Here is a 20,908-nt window from a genome sequence, read left to right on the forward strand (position 1 = left end):
GAGGTGGGATGGGAGGGTGAATTACTTTTACTCTAGACTTTTTTTGTATTTTTAGATAACTGTAATGTATGCTATATTGCTTATTCAAATTTTATTACTTAAATCAAAAGGACCAAACTCTATACAAAAAAATTACTCTTAATGCCTACTAGATGGATGTTCTAGTAGGTGACAGATTGAAATGTGAAGACTAATAAAACACTAAAGCTTTTGGAAGAAATAGATCTTTCATGACCTTGGAGTGAGCAAAATTTCTTAAACAGGATGCAAAAAGCATGAATCATAAAGGGAAAAGTTGATAATTGGACTACATTATCCATTATCTTGTTCATTAAAAGACACCAACCATTAAGAAAGTGAAAGGACAAGCCCCGAACTTGGAGAAGATATTTGCAGTGTATTTATCTGACAAAGACTTATATGCAGAATATGTTAAAACCTCCTACGAATAGTAAAGAGCAGACAATCTGTTAGAAAATGACTTTAACAGACTCTACACAAAAGAGAATGTCCAAATGGCCAGTCAACCCATGATGAGCTTCATTAGTCATGAGAGAAATGAAATGTAACACCCCAATGCAGTAGCATTACGTACCCACCAGAATGGCTAAAATGAAAAAAGACTAATGTTGCTTAGTGTTGCTGAAGATATGGAGCAACCTGAACTCTCACAGTCGTGATGGAGAAAGCAAATTGGTACAACCACTTTGGAAACTTGTTAGTCTTTATTACAGCTAAACGTGTGATTTCCTATGACCCAGCAATTCTGATTCTAAGTGTACACCCAACAGAAATGCATCCACATGGCCACCGAAAGATACCTGCTAGAATGTTCGTAACAGTTTTATGGGAAATAACTCAAACCTGAAAACTACGTAAATGTGCAAAAAATGGAAAAATAAGTTGTGATATATTCACACAATGGAATGTTACACAGCAATGGGGATAAATTATCTACAACTACATAATAATATGGATGAAACTTCCAACATAATGTTGAGGAAAAGAAGCCAGACACAAAAGAGTTTATCCTCTTAAGATTTCATTCATATGAGTTATAACAATAGTCCAGAGAAACCTATGCTGTTTCAAGTCAGAATAGCTGTTATCCTTGGTGGGAAGGAATAACCAGAAGAAGGGGCCATGAGGAAGGTTTCTGAGGTGCCAGTAATACTCTTTGTCTTGATCTGAGCATGGGATTCAGTTTGTGAAAATTAATTGCATGCACTTAATGACTGATGTACTTTTGCACACATGTTATACCTAACAAAAAGTTTTTAAAAGGAAATGGATCAGAAAATTTTCTAAAACTAGAGGTAAATGCAAGAAAGTTATAATAGTTCTATATTTTATTATCAATATTCCCTGGTTTTATTTGATTTTGTAATTAGCTAAAAAATGTATTACTATTACTTGACTTTAAATCCATTTACTTCCCCCATTCATGCAAAATGAATGAGAATTTCTCTACCCTTCCAGCCTCTTCTTGTGGTGCATTCCAGGCTATTAGAAAAGAACATGATAATGTGACACTCTTTTTAAATTTTATTTTCCTGCAGATGGAATGGTTCTACAGTTATACACCCAATTCTGTTGTTGGGCAGTGGTGGGGTTGGTTGCATACCACCAAGAAATTCTCTGATACCAGCTGGGTGTCCTAAATTCAACTCAGTCCTGATACTGTCTACCTAGAGATAGCATCAGATTCCACAGGTTAAGGATTCAGTCCAGCAGGACTGTCCTATTCCAGCCACTTCAGAGGCCAATCACAAGTGCTGGTTGTCACCTCTGCTTCTGACTGACCCATCATAGATGGAAGGTTACAAAGAACTCCTCCTTGTTTTAGATTAATTTGCTAGTGCAGCTCACAGAGCTCAGAGAAACATTTTACTTAACTGGATTACCAGTTTACTATGAAAGCATATAACCCAAGAATAGCCAGGTGGAAGAGATGCAGAGGGCAAGGTACGGGACAGAGCGTGGTGGAGCTTCCATTGCCCTCTCTGAGTGCAGTACTCTCCCCAAATCTCCACATGTTCACCAGCCAGGAAGCTCTCAGAACCCTGTCCCTTTGGGTTTTTATGGAGGCTCCATTATATAAACATGCTGGATTACATCAATTTCCAGCCACTCTTCCCTCCCCAGAGGTGGAGGAGGGAGGTAGGACTGAAACTTTCAACCCTGTAAGCACCAGGTTGGGTCCACTGACAACCAGCCCCTATCCCCAGGTGCTTTCCTGGATTCACCTCATTAGCATATAACAAAAGTCACCTTTATTACTCTCATCACAGGAAATTCTAAGGGTTTTAGGAGCTCTGTGCCAGGAACCTAGACAAAGACCAAATAGATATTTCTTATATTATCACAAATTCTTAACTAAGATCGAGACCAAGTAGAAAGGAGAGAAAGGTTTGGAAATAAGGCTGGGCTGAGGATGTGAAAGCAGTACTCGTGTGTCCGTCAGCTGTGCATGTGTTCGCACCATGCTCATGATGCGGATTGAGGAGATGCAGGAGAGCTGGCTGCTTCACTTAGGAAACTCACAGATGAATGACAGCCACGCCAGCACTCCAGGCCCTTCTATAATCTTCTTCACCACTTAGAGTATGCTGACTAATGCTGCTTGAGTCCAGCAGACTTCAACTATTTACTCACATAATCCCTAAAAAAAAACTGAAAAAAAAGGATGTACCACTCACTTATTTTTAAATTGATGCCCAAAGATTTTCAGCATGTTTCAGTCAGTTTATTTTTGTAAAAGGAAGTAGAAAATACTGTATATTTTATAAAATGAAGATAGGATTGACTGTAACTAGAATCAATATTTCATGTGATTTGATAATAGTTGTTAGTAGGCATCTTATGAACAAAGCATACTGAATCTGAAAGAATTGAATAAAAATTTAAACTTCTACTTTATCTTGAACATTTTGGTAGTCCTGCAGAATATTCCAGTTCCAACAAAAAGAAATCAACTTCACCAATCTAAAACCCTTTCAAAAATCCTAAATTCAAAACACCCTAATTCAGGACCAAATACCCTGCTTCCAATGGGAAATTTCACCTATATCAGAACGTTTGTAAGACACAGAAGAACAAGAACACGGACAAGATTATAGATTTAATCATCAATTTATAAATTTTAAAAATTGTGTTTGCTCAAAGTCTTTAATATCCCAGAATATGTAACATGGTAGCTTTGGGATGAGAAACCCAGTCTTCATCTGAGAAAAACGAGTTTTAGAAACAATTCCATGTGAAAGTTGAGGAACTGGAAATTTTTTCCCTTAAGTTAACCTGTGAATGTTTATTTCTTAGAAAGTCTTTGCTTAAAGTTTGAAGACCACTGTGACAGATATTTGGACAAGTAGCCAAAATAAACACGTGCTGGCCCCTTTGGCTTTCTTTACATGTAAACAGTCAGGGAAGCCAGCGTGCTAAAAGGTTACCTGTAACCTGTGGCCTCCACCTTTCAATGGAAAGATACACATCTTTATTGTTGATATAAGAACAATTTCAACTGGAAGAAAATGGCATAGCCAAAAGTTAAGTCTAATGAAGCATAGAAGATACTGTTGTGTATTTGAATTTTAGAAATTTGATCTCAGAAATGTGCCTATAAAAATATCTGATTAGCTAGTTTAGTGAGTTTTAGTTCATTTCATTTTACAAAATTATGAGGATTTTGGCAATTTTACCTTAAAACTGTCACTTTGAAATAACATAGATATTCATAAATGTGTATAGTAATACAAAATGTATGTTTTGTGGATAAGATTCAGCTTATTAGAAATTTTATTTATCTTATTCTATGTGGTTATTTCAAAGACTTCCCACTGTGCAAGCAGCCTTACAAATTAAAGTTTTCCTAAAAAAGATAATTGGGATAAACAAAATAATTTAGAATGAGAAATTACATTTTTATGTCGTTTTAAATTAATCTTGATGTTTGCCTCTCAGCAATCAGAATAGCCTGATTTTTTCTATTGTGTAATTTCATTTTTAGATTTTCTCTTGAGTTCTGCCCAGACCATGTCTGACATAATTGTGGTGATTCTTGACAAAATGTTTTTATTGTTAATGTTAAGATCCCAAATTTAAATGACATGTTACTGAGAGGAAACCATTTAAATGATAGCATTAAATTTAATCATTGTTCTTTTAAAAATCAAGTAAAACAGAGAGGGCTACCTTCATAAGCCATAACCACTAGAACTTTGTTTCTTAAAGTATATTCTCTTCAAACCTCCTCCAAGCATAGAGGGGCTAGTTAAAAATGCAAATTCTTGGGCCTGCAGTTAGGAATCTTATTTTGAATGAGCATCCTGAGTGATTCTGAAGCTCACTGAAGTGTGAGAACCGCTACTCCAGAGCAGCATTACTTAATCATGGATGACCCATAATGAAAAAAGATGCACCTCCAGGCTTTGATGACTGAATATAAATAATAAATTAATAAACCGAAACTGCCCAAGCGACATACTGCTGTCCTCACACCTTGATTATAATAATAGCTGGGTTCAAATTTCATTGTACTGTCTTTATAGACATGAAGTATCATCCTAATTACTTTCTCAAAACACCAACATTTTTTGTATTGAAATGTAGTTGACATACAGTATTATGTTAGTTTCAGGTATGTTATGTAATTTGACATTTGCATACATTACGAAGTGATCACCATGATAAGTCTAGCAACCATTTGTCCTCGTACAAAGTTATCACAATATTATTGACCATAGTCCTTTATGCTGTTTATTACATCCGTGACTTAGTAACTGGAGGATTGTACCTGTTAATCCCCTTCACTTATTTTCCCTACCCCTCACCCCTTTCCCTTCTGGCATCCACCCATTTGTTCTCTGTATCTGAGTATGTCTTCATTTTTCAAAACACTATGTATTCTTATCACTTCTTATATTATAAACCACCCTGCAATTACATAAGAATATTTATAAACTGTGTTTACCTGAATTGCTGCAGAAGGCATCAAATTAACTGCTGTAAATGATCTGTTTAGTAACTTTTAAATAGAGATCTCTAGAGATGTGCTAAATAAGAAATTAGAATATTTTTCATTTAATCCAATAAAATGGAACCAGTACAATCTCTGGTTTCACAAATGAAGTGGTTAAAAATGAGTGTGTCATTCTAATGGGGCTCTTGCATACTGCATTAGGATAAATAGCACATTTCTGTCTCACTTTTTTCCTAAAACAAAGGCTACCTCTAATCTCACTCTTTCCACAAACCTTCGTGTACTAAACTATGTGCCCATGACATGAGAAGCTCATTTTGATTGTAGTGGACATACTCTTGTCTAGTACATCATTTGTGAAACTGAAGTTGGCTATTATAATGCAGCAGGTATGTAAATAACATTTATTAGTGATCTCTGTAAAATTGATTCCTTCTTTCCCTTTTTATTATAGAAGGAAACTTTATTTCAGAGTAGAAAGTGCATTGTCTGAACTCATCAACACCCTCTCTATCCTTCCCCTCCCCAATTTGTTGCAGACCAGGATGAAAGAGCAGCTGAGCTCAGCAGGGAGCAGAATGAGAAAACCATCCGGAGCACGCAGACCGCGCTCCGCAATTTCCGGGAGTTCCTCATCTCCAAGTATCCTTCTGAAACAAGAGAGATTTATGTCATCCCTTGCAAGGAGTTGGATGCCTACCTGGCCTCTTTCTTTGTGGATGCCAGGCAGAAGGATGGATCCGAGTATGAACCCAACAGCTTGGCCAATTACCAATGTGGACTTGAGCGCTACCTAAAGGAACACAGGTATGGCTACAGTATTACCAGGGATAAGGAATTCAAACGCTCCCAAGAGGCCCTGAAACAGAAGCAAATTGAACTCCGCTGCAAAGGAAAAGGCAATAAGCCACACAAATCCATGAAGCTCACCTTTGCTGATGAGCTCATTCTGCGGAAAAGGGGGCTGCTAAGCCGCTATAACCCCGAGGGTCTGCTCAACCTTGTCTGGCTCAACAACACAAAAGCTTTTGGGCACTGCACAGGCTTCCACGGATCTACCTTGAAGTGGGGTGATATTCGGCTCCGGGTAACAGAAACAGGGCTGGAGTACTTGGAGTGGATGGGTCAAGACACTGGTGACCTAAATGCGAAAACCAAGAGAGGGGGGACAGACTCCCGTGTGTATGCCACGCAGCACGCGCCACAGACCTGCCCCGTGCAGGACTATAAGGAGTATGCCCAGCGGCGGCCCCCCGCCATGCGCTACGAGGATGCCCCTTTCTACTTGTCCATCAAGCCAGTCGTGAACTTGGCAGCTCTGCACTGGTACAACTGCCAGGCCCTCGGCAAGAACAAGCTGGCCAAGATGGTGAAGACCATGTGTGAGAAGGGGAACATCCCCGGCAGGAAAACCAACTTCAGTGTGTATCAGAGCTGCAGCACCTTGTCCGAGGCCCAGAGCAACCAGCTGGTGCTTATCTGTAACAATCTGAGCCAGCAGGCCGCCCAGTCCGTGGCCGGGCACTCCAACAGCGGCAATTTCATCGTCTCTGCCTCCTATGACTCTTCCTCGGACACTGCTTGACCAGGTGGCTTGAGCGAGACCCCAGTCTGGGTATTGTGTCCAGAGAAACTGTGATGATACACTGCCTCTCGTTCCCTTTCCTCTGCCCTCAATGTTAACTTTATAAAAATATAAATATATATTTTTCTTTTTACAAATAAGCCAATGGAGATAGTTTAGTATTACTAACATAGTATTTATAGGCTTAAAACAAATGTACTCGTGGGTGATTAAATGTAATTACTGTTACAGACTTTACAAAACCATAGTGGTTCTCAGGCAACGCAAAATAGAGAAGAAATTCCGTTTTTCTCAAAAACTGTCAAAAAGGAAACTGAGAGTCATCCTAGACACTTGTGTCCTCAACTCCTGCTTTTCTGTCCCACCCCACCTCTTGTTTTTAGTGTACTTAGAAAATGGCTTTTTTTAAAAATTTTTTAAAATTCTGTATTAACTAGGAGGAGACAACACTAACTTTACTATCTTCACAAAATTGTCAGATCCAAAATACGAAAATATTGATGTAAGCTGGACAAACCGTTTACATACTTTTTCTTTTTTAAGCATAATTAGATTTTAGCTCCTGTGCCTCATTTTTTACTGTATGAAAGTCTAGATGTTTGGTTAACATCTTTCATTTTAGGGGCAAAGGGAGGTAGGAGAAGGGAATAAAGGTGCCAGTCTCTTTGTAAGATACATAATTTTAAAATAATATGCAAAGTCCAGAATTGTGGCAAAAAAGACTGTTACTAGCTCTTTTTATACTCTTGTACTTGAACCTGGATAGAATTTTTTTTTTTTGGTTTCCTAAGAAATCAATGTAAATGAAATTTGCTTATCAGATTTACAAGAAATTTAAAACTACCAAAGCTTTGAAAATGTTCCCAAGCATTAGACTGTATATCAAACTTAAAGAGAAGGTAAAAAATGAAAAAGTCTGACTAAGAGTCTAGAAGCACTAGTCAAGAAACAAAAAACTCATACTCTTCAAAACTCAAATCCCTTGAATTATTTATTTATAAGCCTTGAACTTCAGTCTCTTTTCCCTAGGGAATTACTTGACTCTGTTGAGATAAAAGGAATATTGACACTAATTTTAGGTAATAACATTTTGTTACCAAATTTAGCTGAATTCAAAGCATTCTTGAAAATGTGTAAAATTTATTCTACAGTAAATATAAATGCATTTATGTGCAATAATCTTGCAAATTATAATAATAATAGTTTTGGTTGAACAACTCTTTGGGTGATTTTTTCCAAGGTCTTTATCTTCCAGCCTGTGGTGAATTATTTGTTGAGATATATCAATAATAAAGTAAATTTAGACGCTAGGACCACATAAAGTGGAGCTCAGTTCATAGTCTGTATAGTCATTAACACATAAAAAGAAAATCCAAATCTTAATTGTTTTGTTGGATCAGGGGAATCATTTGTTCTTCAAGTCATTGTCATAATTCACATTAGCTAGGAAGGCAGGTGGTATTTTATGTTTTAATTTATTGTACGACCAGGACAAATTTCATTTTGATTTGCTTTGCTAAATCATCACATTAGCTGAGCTTTCCCATGTCTAGGCAGCTCTTCCCAACACCAAGTCATAAACACATAAAGACCCATTCCTCTAAGCTGTGACCTTTCCTTTTTGGCTCAGGAGTGGGAAGTCTGCCATGCCCTTGGTATTCTGCAGTCTACTTCATTTCATGACTTTCTTTTCATAGAGAGGCATCCAGAAACAAGAAGAAAGAGCGGAAGATATCTCACTTTATTTTTTTGTATTGATGATAGCCACCATTTGTGAATCAGTATGTGTGCCAGCACTATATGTGCTAAGTGACTTACGTGTATCACTTATATAAGTAATACTAATTTATGAAAGTTAGAAAATCCAGATAAACATAAAGAAAACAAATACTCATAAATCTGCCAGCCAAAAATAACCACTGTTAATATTTTGGTAAATATTTCTTCAGACATTTCAGTACATACATAGTTACTTCTGTATATGTGATCTTTAATCCTCTCAACAGCTTTGAAAAGGTTAGTCATCTCTGTCTTATGTTGCGCTCAAGACAAATCAGATTATAGCTAAGGAAATGGTACTGTCTGTCACCTGACTCCAGAGTTTTTTCTATTTGCCTTTCTTACTTAGTTCCAACTCATAAATTAGTTTCCTGTGATTTGAGCCAGAGATGGGGACATAAGTGTCTTCCCATCTCTCGAGTCTGTCTGATCCAAAGGGATGTAGAGTAATCTTTCATCACACAGTGTCACCTAGCCGCCCCTCTGTTGTTCGTTTCGAACCACAGGGCCTCATTCTCCCAATTCTCTTTACGAAACTTTCCTGTTCTCCTTATTCTTTGCCAGGCTCAGAAGTGCACATGACAGCCTACTGTGAAAGTGCTCTTTTTTTTAAAGAGAAGGTTGTTTTTACATGTTACCTCTTAAAAAAAAAAAAAAAAGAATTTCTGTAAGACATTTAAAATGTGATTGTGCATTTTGTTTTTGCATTGACATACATTAAGAGTCTTCATTTGCTTTGGACAGCAAAATAAGTTTGTCTTGGGGAAGAAGGACAGTCAGTATGGACTGAGAAAGTAGAGCTAGGAAATATCGAATCCCTGTTTGTGTATATTGAGGTACTAAAATGAAAATCTCTCTCCTGTTTAATCCTGTTGCATTTTCATTTAGAAGAACACAAACTAAGAATGTGAATTATCTTTTATTTATTTATATTTTGCTTTGATAACTCAACCAAATAGAAATATTGTGACATTTAGATTTAGAAAACTTTTCTGAAGAATGGCTTGGTAGAATTTTAGCTGAATCATAGTGTCTCTTTGGGTTAATTAAATTACGAAAAATTATCAGCAACTACCTCTAAATTTTGTGTTTTTGTATGAACAATACTGAGAATATACTACTGCCAGATGCCATTTTTATTATTTGTCATTTTAGCTTAAAAATTACGCCCATACTGTGGCAGTGGTAGATGCCAAAATTGTATATGTGCTTTAGCAAAAAATCCGCAGTCCAATAGGTGTTCATTACAGGTGAATGTGCTGCCTTTCCAGGCAATCCTGTGGTTCATACAAAATTAATAAAACCATGTTTGCAGAGTTTACACTTTAAGGTATGTTGTGTAGGAAATTCTCTAGTGCCCCTCACATGACTCTGGGAGTTTTGCACTGTCTACAACAAAAACGCCAAATCCATCTGTCCGTATATGGATGATGTAGCTGCATAATTAAATTTTTCTTCTATATTCATGTGAGTGACTAATGATTGAACATCGTAGATGGTAGCAATTTTTTATAAACCATAACGTTTGAAAAGGTTAGAGATATTCAGGATGTTTATCCAACAGAGATTATTCTTAAGAGTCCATTTGTTAATCATGGTTAGTAGGGCTGGTCTGAATATGATTCATAATACATCAGCTACTTAGAATACTTATATTGTAGTTATTTTTACCTATATTAAGTTGTCCCCATGTTAAATCACTTCCTGACCTACATAAGAATAGTCTGAAATTTTTCTAGCATAGCTCAGTTCTCCTTGATTTTTCAGTTAGATCAGGATTAACTGAAACTTTCATTGAATTAATTTGTCTAAGTCATATGGCTTAGCTTCTAGATGTCCTGAAATCAAGTGACTTCACTGAGATGAAAATGTAGTCATATCAACAAATATTTGAACGCCTTGTATCTAGACACTAGGAGGGGTACAAAGATCTATAAAATAGTTCCTGCTTTCATAAGATTTATAAAAGGTACTATAAATTTCTTGTCATTTTTGAGAGCCCAGCAAAAAACTCTGCCAGTACTAGTTTGCATAGTTTCCCAAACTTTGTACTCATATCGTTTGTCCTTCCACTGAATATGTTGGTTTACTGTAGAATACATAATACTGCTTTGAGTATTTTGTGGAGGATCTTCCTTAGAGCTGTTTTAAAGTCAGTGATAAGGCAAAGCCATTTCTGCAGCATCCGTTGTGTTCACATAGATGCATGCATGCATGCATCATAATGTGCAGATTATCATCAGAATGTTGTTTGTTAAATACTTACAGTGTACCATAGTGTTAAGTGCTTCTGTAAGTTGTTTCACTTAATTCTTGCAATAGTCCTATGAGGGTAAGCATCATTATTTCTCTTTTATAAGTGAGATCTAGAGAAGTTGGATAGCTTGCCCGCAGCACAGTTAACATAAGGGCATAACATACAACATAAGAGCGTCAGGAGCTTCAACTAGATCCACATACCATCAAGCACTGGCCTTTTCTGCTGTAGCTGCCTGTTCACAAAGTGATTTTTCTTTCTTTGCTTCTGTAGACCCTCTGAAGTGATTATAAATGAAATCCTCAGTGTAATAAAATCATCAACAGGATTCATTCAACTCTGAATCCACTGAGAGCAGTGCCATCACCTGACCTGTTTGTTAGCATAAAAGTATGTAGGCTCCCTATCTAGTTATTTTGACATGGAACATTCAGCAAAGTTTGTTTCCCCTTAGCCATGAGTAGAGAGCAGAAGTTTATGTCATTCTTTAAAGAACTCAGTTTTGTCATGGAGGTCAGTGTGAATGTGCACAAATAATTATATATTTTTTAAAGTGATTGTCATTGGTTTTTACCCCAAATAAACCAAAAATCCTATTCAAGAGAGTTCCTTATAGTTCAGACAGACAAGGGGGAGCTACTAGGTAGAGGGAACACCTCTCTTAAGCCCAGCAGCCAATATTGTCATCCATCAGATACTGAATTTTCATTCCAATCTGACAGGGCGTTTGGTCTTCCCCTCAAATTGATGCCGGCAAATTAACTACATAATGGAGTATCTTGTTGTTTTGTTTCTGTTTTTTAATCAGTCGAGGTTATTTTTAACAGAAGGCTTTTGGGGGGCGATGCTATCCTTATGATTCTCAGAATTAGAGGTCAACTAATACCATTTAGATTTTTTCTAGTTTGTCTCCACAGTTTTATATATGAGACAAACACTTCTGGTTTTAATCAACCCTCTTCTGATTGGTTTTCTTTATCTACAGAGAAGGAGTATTTTGATCCTTATTTCTCTAGCCACAATAAAGCTGTAATACTTAACATCTGTAAATAAAAACTCTCTACCATATGATAAAGGAAATAAATTTCTAAGCCTAGGGGGAAAAATCTGGGAGAGGGTATAATTTATTGCAGTTAAGATATTTTTTTTAAAGGTTCATTCATGAAATACTAAGCAATTAACAAGTTCTCTATCAATCGGTTTAAAAGATTTTCCTCAACTGGAATTCCTTTATACAAGATGTATCTCCACGAATCAACCATATGATATGTTGTAGATAGTTATTTATTAAGAAACACATCTTTGACAAGGGCATCCTCAATTGTTTTGGGGTTTTGTTTTTCCATTAATGCATGATATTCAGAGATGGCTTCTCTCCGTTTGGTCTGGCTGATATGATATGAATGCATAGCTTTTCATAAGGCAAAGTGATTTAAAAAAATAGGATGATTTTAAGAGCTCCTTGCCATAGAACATAACTGGAAGAAAGAAATTCACTGCATATGTCATCCTTTGGTGGTTGGTGTATTTCTAATGATATAAACAGAAAAGAGGGGATGATGTTGGTAAACTGCCACCAACTCTGATTTCACTCTGCTTAGTAGGGACAAGAAGGATAATCAAAATTTCTCATGCTCCATCCTATTTGTAAATTGACTAATTGGGCCTACCAAAGCTGAAGGAAAGACCTAATTTGGTACTAAAGATTGCATTATTTTTTAAAACGTAGCATTTTAATACATGTAAATTGAGTTTTTATGTAAACCATGACTTTGCTGAATTAGACTCAGAATTAATTAGGTGCGAGTGCTAATTTGATCAGAATATGAATTAGGTCAGATTATTCAAGTAACCATCTTTGTTGAATGAATTACAATCATTGAGGCTGGACCTGGAAAGGACCTAAGAGATCATCTAGCCCAGTGACTCTGAGTGCTGTGAAGAATAGGGGTCACAGTGTCTTCTGGGGAGGAGACAAGGAAGGCAAGGAGATGGAGATTGCAAAGGGAACATACCCGGAAACACAGATTCCCAGGAGTTCTCATATTCCTTATGTCCCTACCTTTGTGCTGTAAGACACTAGATTGAATGAGCTACTACCTCTATTACACATCCTTCAGGTGTGCTGGGCTGGATAATAGAGTTCGAAACATCTAATCTACCCCTCTTTTATAGAAGAGAAAAACAGCCCCAGAGAGATTAGATGAATGCCCAGGTGTACACAACTTATTAGAATAAGGGCCAGAACTAGGACCTAGGCACTCTGACTTCTAGTCCATAGATAGGGTTCGGGGAGAAAAAGCAACCCTACGTTTCCACTGAATTAGAAGATGTATCCTTTTCTTGTTTTCAAAATTATAATAGTTTTTTAAGCTCTCAGTCAGGTTTCTATTAAGGAATAGATTCAAGCTACCAGATTCCAAATAGGCTATCTTTGCATGTGAATTTTCACTTTTCATTGTGTAGTGGTATGTCTTGATTTTAACAACTTCTTTTGAAATTTGATGGGATAATCTCAAAATGTGATTACCTTTTATTCTAATGAACATCTCATGTACCCTGTATAAATGGGGTACATTTATATTTAGCTGTCATTTATAGAGGAAGGACAAACTACAGTTTTCAAGTAGATGAATTCCAGTTATAGATTATGAGCTAAAAAGTAACTTTTTGTTTAATGTGGTATTCTTTTGAATATCCAGCTACAAAACATCTGTATTATTAGTTTTGAATGCAGTCTACAATACCTTTATTTAGCCTGTGGAAAGTTTAAAAAATCATCTTGAAGATTTGGGACATATCCTCAATCAAAAGGATTAAATTCCTATCAACATAATTAGGATGTTTCTCAAGTGAATTTATTTAGAGATAGGAAGGAGAAAGAAAATGGGAACTAATGAAGAAACCTATAGCAGGAGGATACAGAAATACAAACTATTTGTAAATTTTCATCCTGCTTAATCTTCTAAAAAGGAATTCAGGCATAAATACTTTTTAAATCTCACAAATTTTTTATTTTACAAATTATATTTACCAGGTCATAGTTGAAGAAGAAAGATGAAATTCTAGGGTGTTAAAAAAAAGAAGGTACAATGGTATTGTCTTTTGAATGGAGTGTTGAATTTTACTAGACCTCTAATATTCTTTGTATTACACTGGAATTAGAAAGTTTTACCATTATACATTCATTTCAAAGAGTTTTGAAAATGCTTTGGCATAATTTATTTATTTGTAGTAAGTAGAAGTAGGAAGAATCAGCAATATAGAATCCTGACAGTAATTGTGCATACTGTATTTAAGTGATTTTTATGCCTGTTTACTTTCTGTGATTCTTAAATTTTATATATCAAATACCTTAGTATTACTTCCACTAGAAATTAATTTATGATTGATTATTTATACCGGATGAAGTAGCAGGTCCATTTTAGTATTAATCCACTCAGATTAACTTTATCTATCTGAACTTTTATATCTACAATCCATTATATTACAACTTTTTAAATAGCATTTATAACAAAAGAACTTTTGTTTTATAAAGTATTTGTTACAAAAAAAAAATCTTGCCAAAAACCATTACAATTTCTATGCATTGTGTATAGTCAGTGCTGTCGTTGTTGAGATTATGCATGTTGTTGTAGGTGCTCTTCCACATGTGTGTTTGTGGTATTTATGTGAAATTGTTAACCATTGCTGCTATCACTTATTGTAGTGTAACTGAAAAACTGTGCTAGGAGGCTGTGCCGGTCAACCATGTGTATGTGTGACTTGTGAAAGTATGTACTTAGCTGTTTAATATTTCAAGCCAGCACTTAGTGGCCTCTACAGAAGGAAATGTGTAGTCGTCAAGTGATGCCAACCTCAAAATCTTGCTTCATATGTATAATTCCAGGTCAGCTTTTCTTCTGTACTTTCCCCACCTCTTGAAAGGGAAAGCAAGAATTCTGAACTTTTCTAGTACGTCCCACCTTAAATCTTTTTTTTCCCTGATATTTGAGAAATTCAATAGAATGACAGTGTAGCAGCATAATTGCCCTTCCATCTGGGTATCTTTATGTTGAACAATGTAATAGCAGTACTATGAGGTGCATAACATTACTGTTTTTGGTTATCATGGCTTATTGTTTGAATTGCATTTAATAAGAATATTTAGTTATGTTCATTTTATTTATAAGGGACCATAGAAACCTCAGAGTTCCCAGATATGAACTTTAATATTCAGTATTTGCATAGACTTATTTAACATATTTGGTTGCCATATGACCATCAGAATTTTTTCATGCCCACCTGTCTTTACTTTGCTTCCTGGTATTTCCAGCCTGCCCCAGCAATTCCAGACAAACTCTGACAGTAGAGAGAACATTATTTCAGTGGATTAATTCTACTATACTTTGTTAAAATTCAGCATGGGGGAAATTTCATTATACTTTGTACTCTTAAAAATGGAAGGGAAACTGTCAAAATGTTGAGAAAAGAAGGCTATTTCCTTAAGAGCCTTTTCACGCCAATATTCCAAAACTCCTCACCTATGCAGGGTTTCATTCTGTCTGTTCAATGGGTTTATAATTATGAGATTCTTGTAGTAAAGGGGTAGTCTCCTGAGTTACACAGAGGCTTTCTCTGTGACTGTCAGATCATGGCGACAGCCAGTGCTGTATTTGGAACCATTGCTTATGAAATTGCTGATTTGACTCTAAGAATGTTAAAATGAATTCATCAAGGCCCCTGCCACTTCTTTGCTTAAAGGAAAAGAAAGGCATATTTTAACCGTGAGCCTTTCCTCCAGAATTGGCTTTGGAGGTGACAAAGCAATAAAAGGAAATTCAGTTATACATGTTCTGAAGAAGTTCTGCCCTTGTCCAGTGTCTTCCAGAGTGACACTAAGTTATTTCTTGATTCCTGCATTGAGAATTTTCAGGCAAGGACTTTGTACTTAGAATTCCTTTTGCATTTTGAACACCAAAGATTATGGCGTGCTGCATCCTGGTGATTAACAGTTTCTATTAGATTGCAGTGGGCACATATATTTCAATCCTGTTCTTGGGTTTATTACCCTCTTTGGGCCTTCTGTACATTTTGTATGTCTGTTCTGGCGCCTTTATGCCTAGGGCAACTTTTTAATCAAATAATGCATATGTACTTGTTAGGGTTCTAATTTCTACAGTTTGTTTCCACCATGACTTTAAACATTTTTCACTGCTGAAGTTAGACATAGATTTGCCAGATTAGCCCCATAGTTTGTACCTTTTTCGTTGTAATCCGAAAATGTAACTGTAACCCCATAGGCCTGAAAACTGGTGAGAAGCATTTTGGACTCAACAAAATCATATATAGTGACTCAGTTATCTGTTAAAATGATGAACTTTGGTGATTTGGTAGAATGAATGCTGTGTACAACTTAAATAAGTTCTTCCATATTTTCTATAAGAATGCTTTTAAAATTGCTTTTACTCTACCACTTAGAAGTTAATTGGGAATAAAAAGGTAGATTTACCAGTTTAGTCAGTATAATTTGACACTAGGCATCTGTTTAGAAATACAAACACACAATTAATACTTTAAGAAATTTTATGAAGCAGTATAATACTATTCGTTAAAAAATGGATTTACTTTCCCCTTCTTTGATAGGTTGTTATTTTAAATACATTTTCTGGCCACTTACCTTTTAACTGATTTACATTTAAAAAAGTATGTGTGCCTACTCACTCGAGTCATGTTTTAAAATTCTTTTTAAGCTGCGACAGTTACAATGTATGAAAGAAAGAGGAGAAAGGTGAATTGAAATGGAAGGAAATTTCTGTTAATATTTAAAATGTGTGACTATGATATTCTTGGTTAACCAGTCCTGTGCCGGTTGATATTTGTAATAATATGATAGGATGTTTGTTATTAAGAATACACTGTTGGTTTCATTTTTATTTTGCTGCTCCACTGATCTTTTACACCAAGATGTTTTCATCTGTATCAGCTCACTTGTTTTTGCTTTATATTTGTCTGTGTACCTGTGCTCTAAATAAAATTCTAGTTTTATGTCCCAGGGCTTATCCTGTTGCGTGACAATGTTTGCCTCTAATGTAGTGTGATTTTCTTTTGTTTTCCGTATTTGTTGGTACAGCCTAAAACTTAACGGAAATAAAAAAACAATCCAATAAAGTCAACTAATGAGCATTAGTGATGTCTCTATAATGAAAGCATGTTTTAGTCACGGTATTTTGACTGTATTTGGATATGACCAGCCTTCCTTCATTTAATAAATGGTTTTCTGCAAAGCCAGATGATTTCTGTAGCTAAAACAAACAGTTTAAAAGACAAGTTAACCATGTTTTTTGGGGGAAAAAATTGTCCTGATCACTGCATTAGCCCCAGGATATAGTCAGTGCATATTGAGCAAAGCATTCCTTGTTAAGCGTTTCTAACCACTGAGGAGGGGAAAGAATATTAGAATTCAAGCTGAGGAATATTTAGCGTACAAGTCAGAAGATGTTTTCTTTTTTAAAAAGCTGTATTTATTTTTAATTTATGTATTCATAATACTCTTTCCTAAGAAGATTTTAAGTGACTAATAGTGGCTAGTATGTATAAAATATTTAACGTTGGTGATATATCATCTGGAAAGATAATGTTTAAAAAAATATATTGAATTTGGTGGCATTTTCAGACCAAACTATTGTTTTTAAAAAAGCGTTTTCTTTATTAAAATTTATGTTTTTAAATGTTAAGGCAATAAATATTCATTATGAATATTTGGCAAATACTAATAAATATAATAAAAAAAAGGAATCCTACTACCCATAAGTAACAACTTTTAATATTTTCATATTTTATTTTGGATTTTTTATTCATAAATGTACTTCAAAACTTGTAAACTATATTTACTATTTTTTACATTTGTAAAAGATACTTAGCCTTTAAAAGTGTGATTATTATTTGGCTACATTAATTTTCATTGCACAGTAGTACCAAAATCTATTTTACAGTGCTTTATTGGATTGGGTTTGTTTCCAGTTTTTCACTTTTATAAATTTGCCTTGAGCATACATTTTTGTGTACATACATACCTCTGATTAAATCCTTAGGATAAATTTCTAAAAGAGAATTCCTAGGTCAGATAAAAAGAACATTTAATTTATTTTTCCTCCATCTACATTTCCAAAGTCCTAGTGATTTTTATAATTTGCAAGAATAATATATTAATATTGTAAAACCTAAAAATCCCACAGAAGTAATTATTAACAAGTGTAATGTGTATTTTTCCAAAATTTTTTCTATACTTGCACAAGTTCCCCCATCCCTTAGACATTCTTTAGATATGGACCTTTTTGTATTTTTGCCAGTCTAATAAATGAAGTACATCTTGTTTTGATGATAATGTCTGATTACTGTTAATGCTTTTTGCTGTTTGTATGTTTATGAATAATTGCCTGTCATATTCTGGGTCTGTTTTCTAGTGAGTTATCTTTTCCACTTTATTTGGAGAAACTTTTCGTATGAACTCTGTCACTTTATGTGCTATAACTATTTTCTCCAGGTCTGTTTATTGTTATACTCAGGTTCAACTGCACGGGGGTCAGGACCCCTAACTCCTTCCGTGTTCAACGGCCAACTGCATTTGCTCCTTAGATATTAAAAGTACTTCCTGGTGAATCCGTCTGAACCTGAAGGTTTTCTTTGTATGTGTGATATTTTAAATTATTGATTAAATTTCTTTAATGGGTGTAAGACTATTTAAATTTTGTATTTCTTGTTTGGTTTTGGTAAGTTGTGGCTTTTCTAGACATTTGTCCATTTTATCTAAAATTTCAGGTTTATTGGCATCAAGCTGTTCATGTTACCTTTTTACTGTCCTTAATGTCTGTAGGATCTGTAGTGTTAACTCCCTTTTCATTGCTGGTGTAATAATTTGTGCCTCCTCTCTTCTTTTTTTCTTCATAGTTTATTAATTTTGTTAGTCTTTCAAATCCATCTCTTGATGTTACTTTTTTATTGTAAGTGTGTTTCCTATTTCATTGATTTCTGTTCTTATGTGTGCTGCTTCCTTCTTTTTATTTTTTGGGGTATACTTGTTCTTTTTATAATTTCACGGTGTAGTTGATATTCAACCTTTCTTCTGAATTTAATGCTATCATTTTCTCTATAGACACTGAAGTAACTGCATGCCACAATGTTGACATGTGGGTATTCTCATTAGTACTCAGTTTGAAATATTTTCTTATTCCCATTGATTTTTTTCTTCCACCAAGGGTTTATTTATTTTTTATTCCACTGAGAAGTATACTATTGTGTAATTATCAAAAGTTATCTTTTTGTAATTGATTTCTATTTTAATTCTACTGATATTCTGAATGACTTAATCCTTTGAAATGTTGAGACTTGCTTTGTGGCCTAGCATTTTTATTTTGGTAAAAGTGGCTTGTGAAATATTGCCATTTACTACAAAATTGATGGATCTAGAGAGTACTATGCTAAGTGAAATAAGTCAGAAAAAGACAAATACAGTATAATTTCACTTATATGTGGAATCTAAAAAACAAAGCAAACAAAAGAAAACAAAAACAGTCTTATAGATACAGAAAACAAGTGGGTAGTTTCCAGAGGGGAGGATGTCGGTGGGTGGAGTGAAATAGGTGAGGGAGATTAAGAGGTACAAACCTCCAGCTGTAAAATAAAGAAGCCACAGGGATGTAATATACAGCATAAGAAGTATGGTCAACATTATAATAATTACTTTGTGTGGAGACAGATGATTATTAGACTTATTGTAGTGATCATTTCATAATATATGCAAATGTCAAATCACTGTGTAGTACACTTGAAACTAACATCATATTGTATGTCAACTGTATTTCAGTTTTTTAAAAAAGTACCATGTACCTTTGTAAAGAATGTATTCTGCGGTTGTTAAGTTTGTTCTTTGTATATCAGTTAGGTCCAGTTTGGTATTTGCAGTGTTCAAATCTATGTAATTTTTTGTCTGCTTGTTCTGTCAGTTACGGAAAAAGATGTATTAAAACCTTAGTTGTAGATTTGCCTGTTTCTTTTTAAAATTCTTTTAATTTTTGCTTTTTATATTTTGAGGCTATGTTATTAGGTCCATACAAATCTAGGATTGTTGTATTTTTCTGTTGAATTTTAAAACATCCCTCTGTATTTCCAGTAATGAATGCTTCTTGCCTTAAAATCTGTCTTGTCTAATATTGTATAGCTATACCAGCTTTCCTTTCTTTATTGGACAAATGGCATACCTTTTTTTCATCCTTTTCCTTTCAATTTTTACACTCTATTTATTGCTATGTGTAAGGAACATATATAGCTGAGTTTTGTTTCTTTATCCAGACTGACAACATTTTTTAATTGAGGTATAGTTGATATACAATATTTACATTAGTTTCAGGTGTACAATACAGTGATCCAACATTTGTATACATTGCAAAATGATCACCACAATCATCTGTCTTCATACCAAGTTAATACATTATTGACTACATTCCCTGTGCTATAATTTACATCCCCAGGACTTATTTACTTTATAACAGAAATTTTGTACTTCTTGATTCTCTTCATGCATTTCATGCACCACCCCCACCTCCCTCCCTTCTGGCAACCACCAGTCTATTCTGTATCTGTGAGCCTACATTTTGTTTTGTTTTGTTTGTTTGTTTTGCTTTTTAAATTCCACATATAAGTGAGATTGTACAGTATTTATTTTTCTTAGACTTTTTTCACTTAGCATAATACTCAAGGTCCATCCATGTTGTCACAAATGGCAATATTTCTCTTTTTTATGGCTTAGTATTATACACACACACACACACACACACACACACACACACCATCTTTATCCATTCATCCATCGATGGACACTTACGTTGTTTCCATATCTTGGCTATTGTAAATAACGCTGCACTGAACATAGGGGTATATATCTTTTCAAATTAGTCATTTTGTTTTCTTTGAGTAGATACCCACCAGTAGAATTGCTAGATCATACTGTAGATGTATTTTTAATTTTTTGAGGAACCTCCAGACTCTTCCGTAGTGGCTGTACCAACTTGCATTCTCACCAACATTGCACAATGGTTCCCTTTCCTCCACATCCTCGCCAACACTTGTTATTTCTTGTCTTTTTGACAGTCACCATTCTAACAGGCATAATGTGATGTCTCATTGTGGTTTTGATTTACATTAGTGATATTGAGCATCTTTTCATGTGCCTGTTGGCCATCTGTATGTCTTCTTTGGAAAAATGTCTATTCAGATCCTCTGCCCATTTTTTAATTAGATTGGTTGGTTTTTTTGTCATTGAGTTGTATAA

General features: G+C 35.1%; 1 protein-coding gene across 4 annotated transcripts in view; it reads left to right on the forward strand.

Annotated features, from left to right (window-relative positions):
• Positions 1-20,908, forward strand: part of KIAA1958 (KIAA1958 ortholog) — a 120,560-nt gene that overhangs the window by 77,153 nt on the left and 22,499 nt on the right. The window contains exon 3 of one of the 4 annotated variants that reach the window (XM_074362009.1): positions 5,518-5,601. The exons of 1 other annotated variant lie outside the window; for it this stretch is intronic. In XM_074362009.1, the coding sequence (XP_074218110.1) occupies positions 5,518-5,601 (84 nt within the window). Of the gene's footprint in view, positions 1-5,517; positions 16,755-20,908 lie in introns of those variants that run through there. 2 more of the 4 variants (XM_074362007.1, XM_074362006.1) reach the window with 2 other exon arrangements.

This window comes from Camelus bactrianus, chromosome 4 (assembly GCF_048773025.1).
Source record: "Camelus bactrianus isolate YW-2024 breed Bactrian camel chromosome 4, ASM4877302v1, whole genome shotgun sequence".
NCBI lineage: Eukaryota > Metazoa > Chordata > Mammalia > Artiodactyla > Camelidae > Camelus > Camelus bactrianus.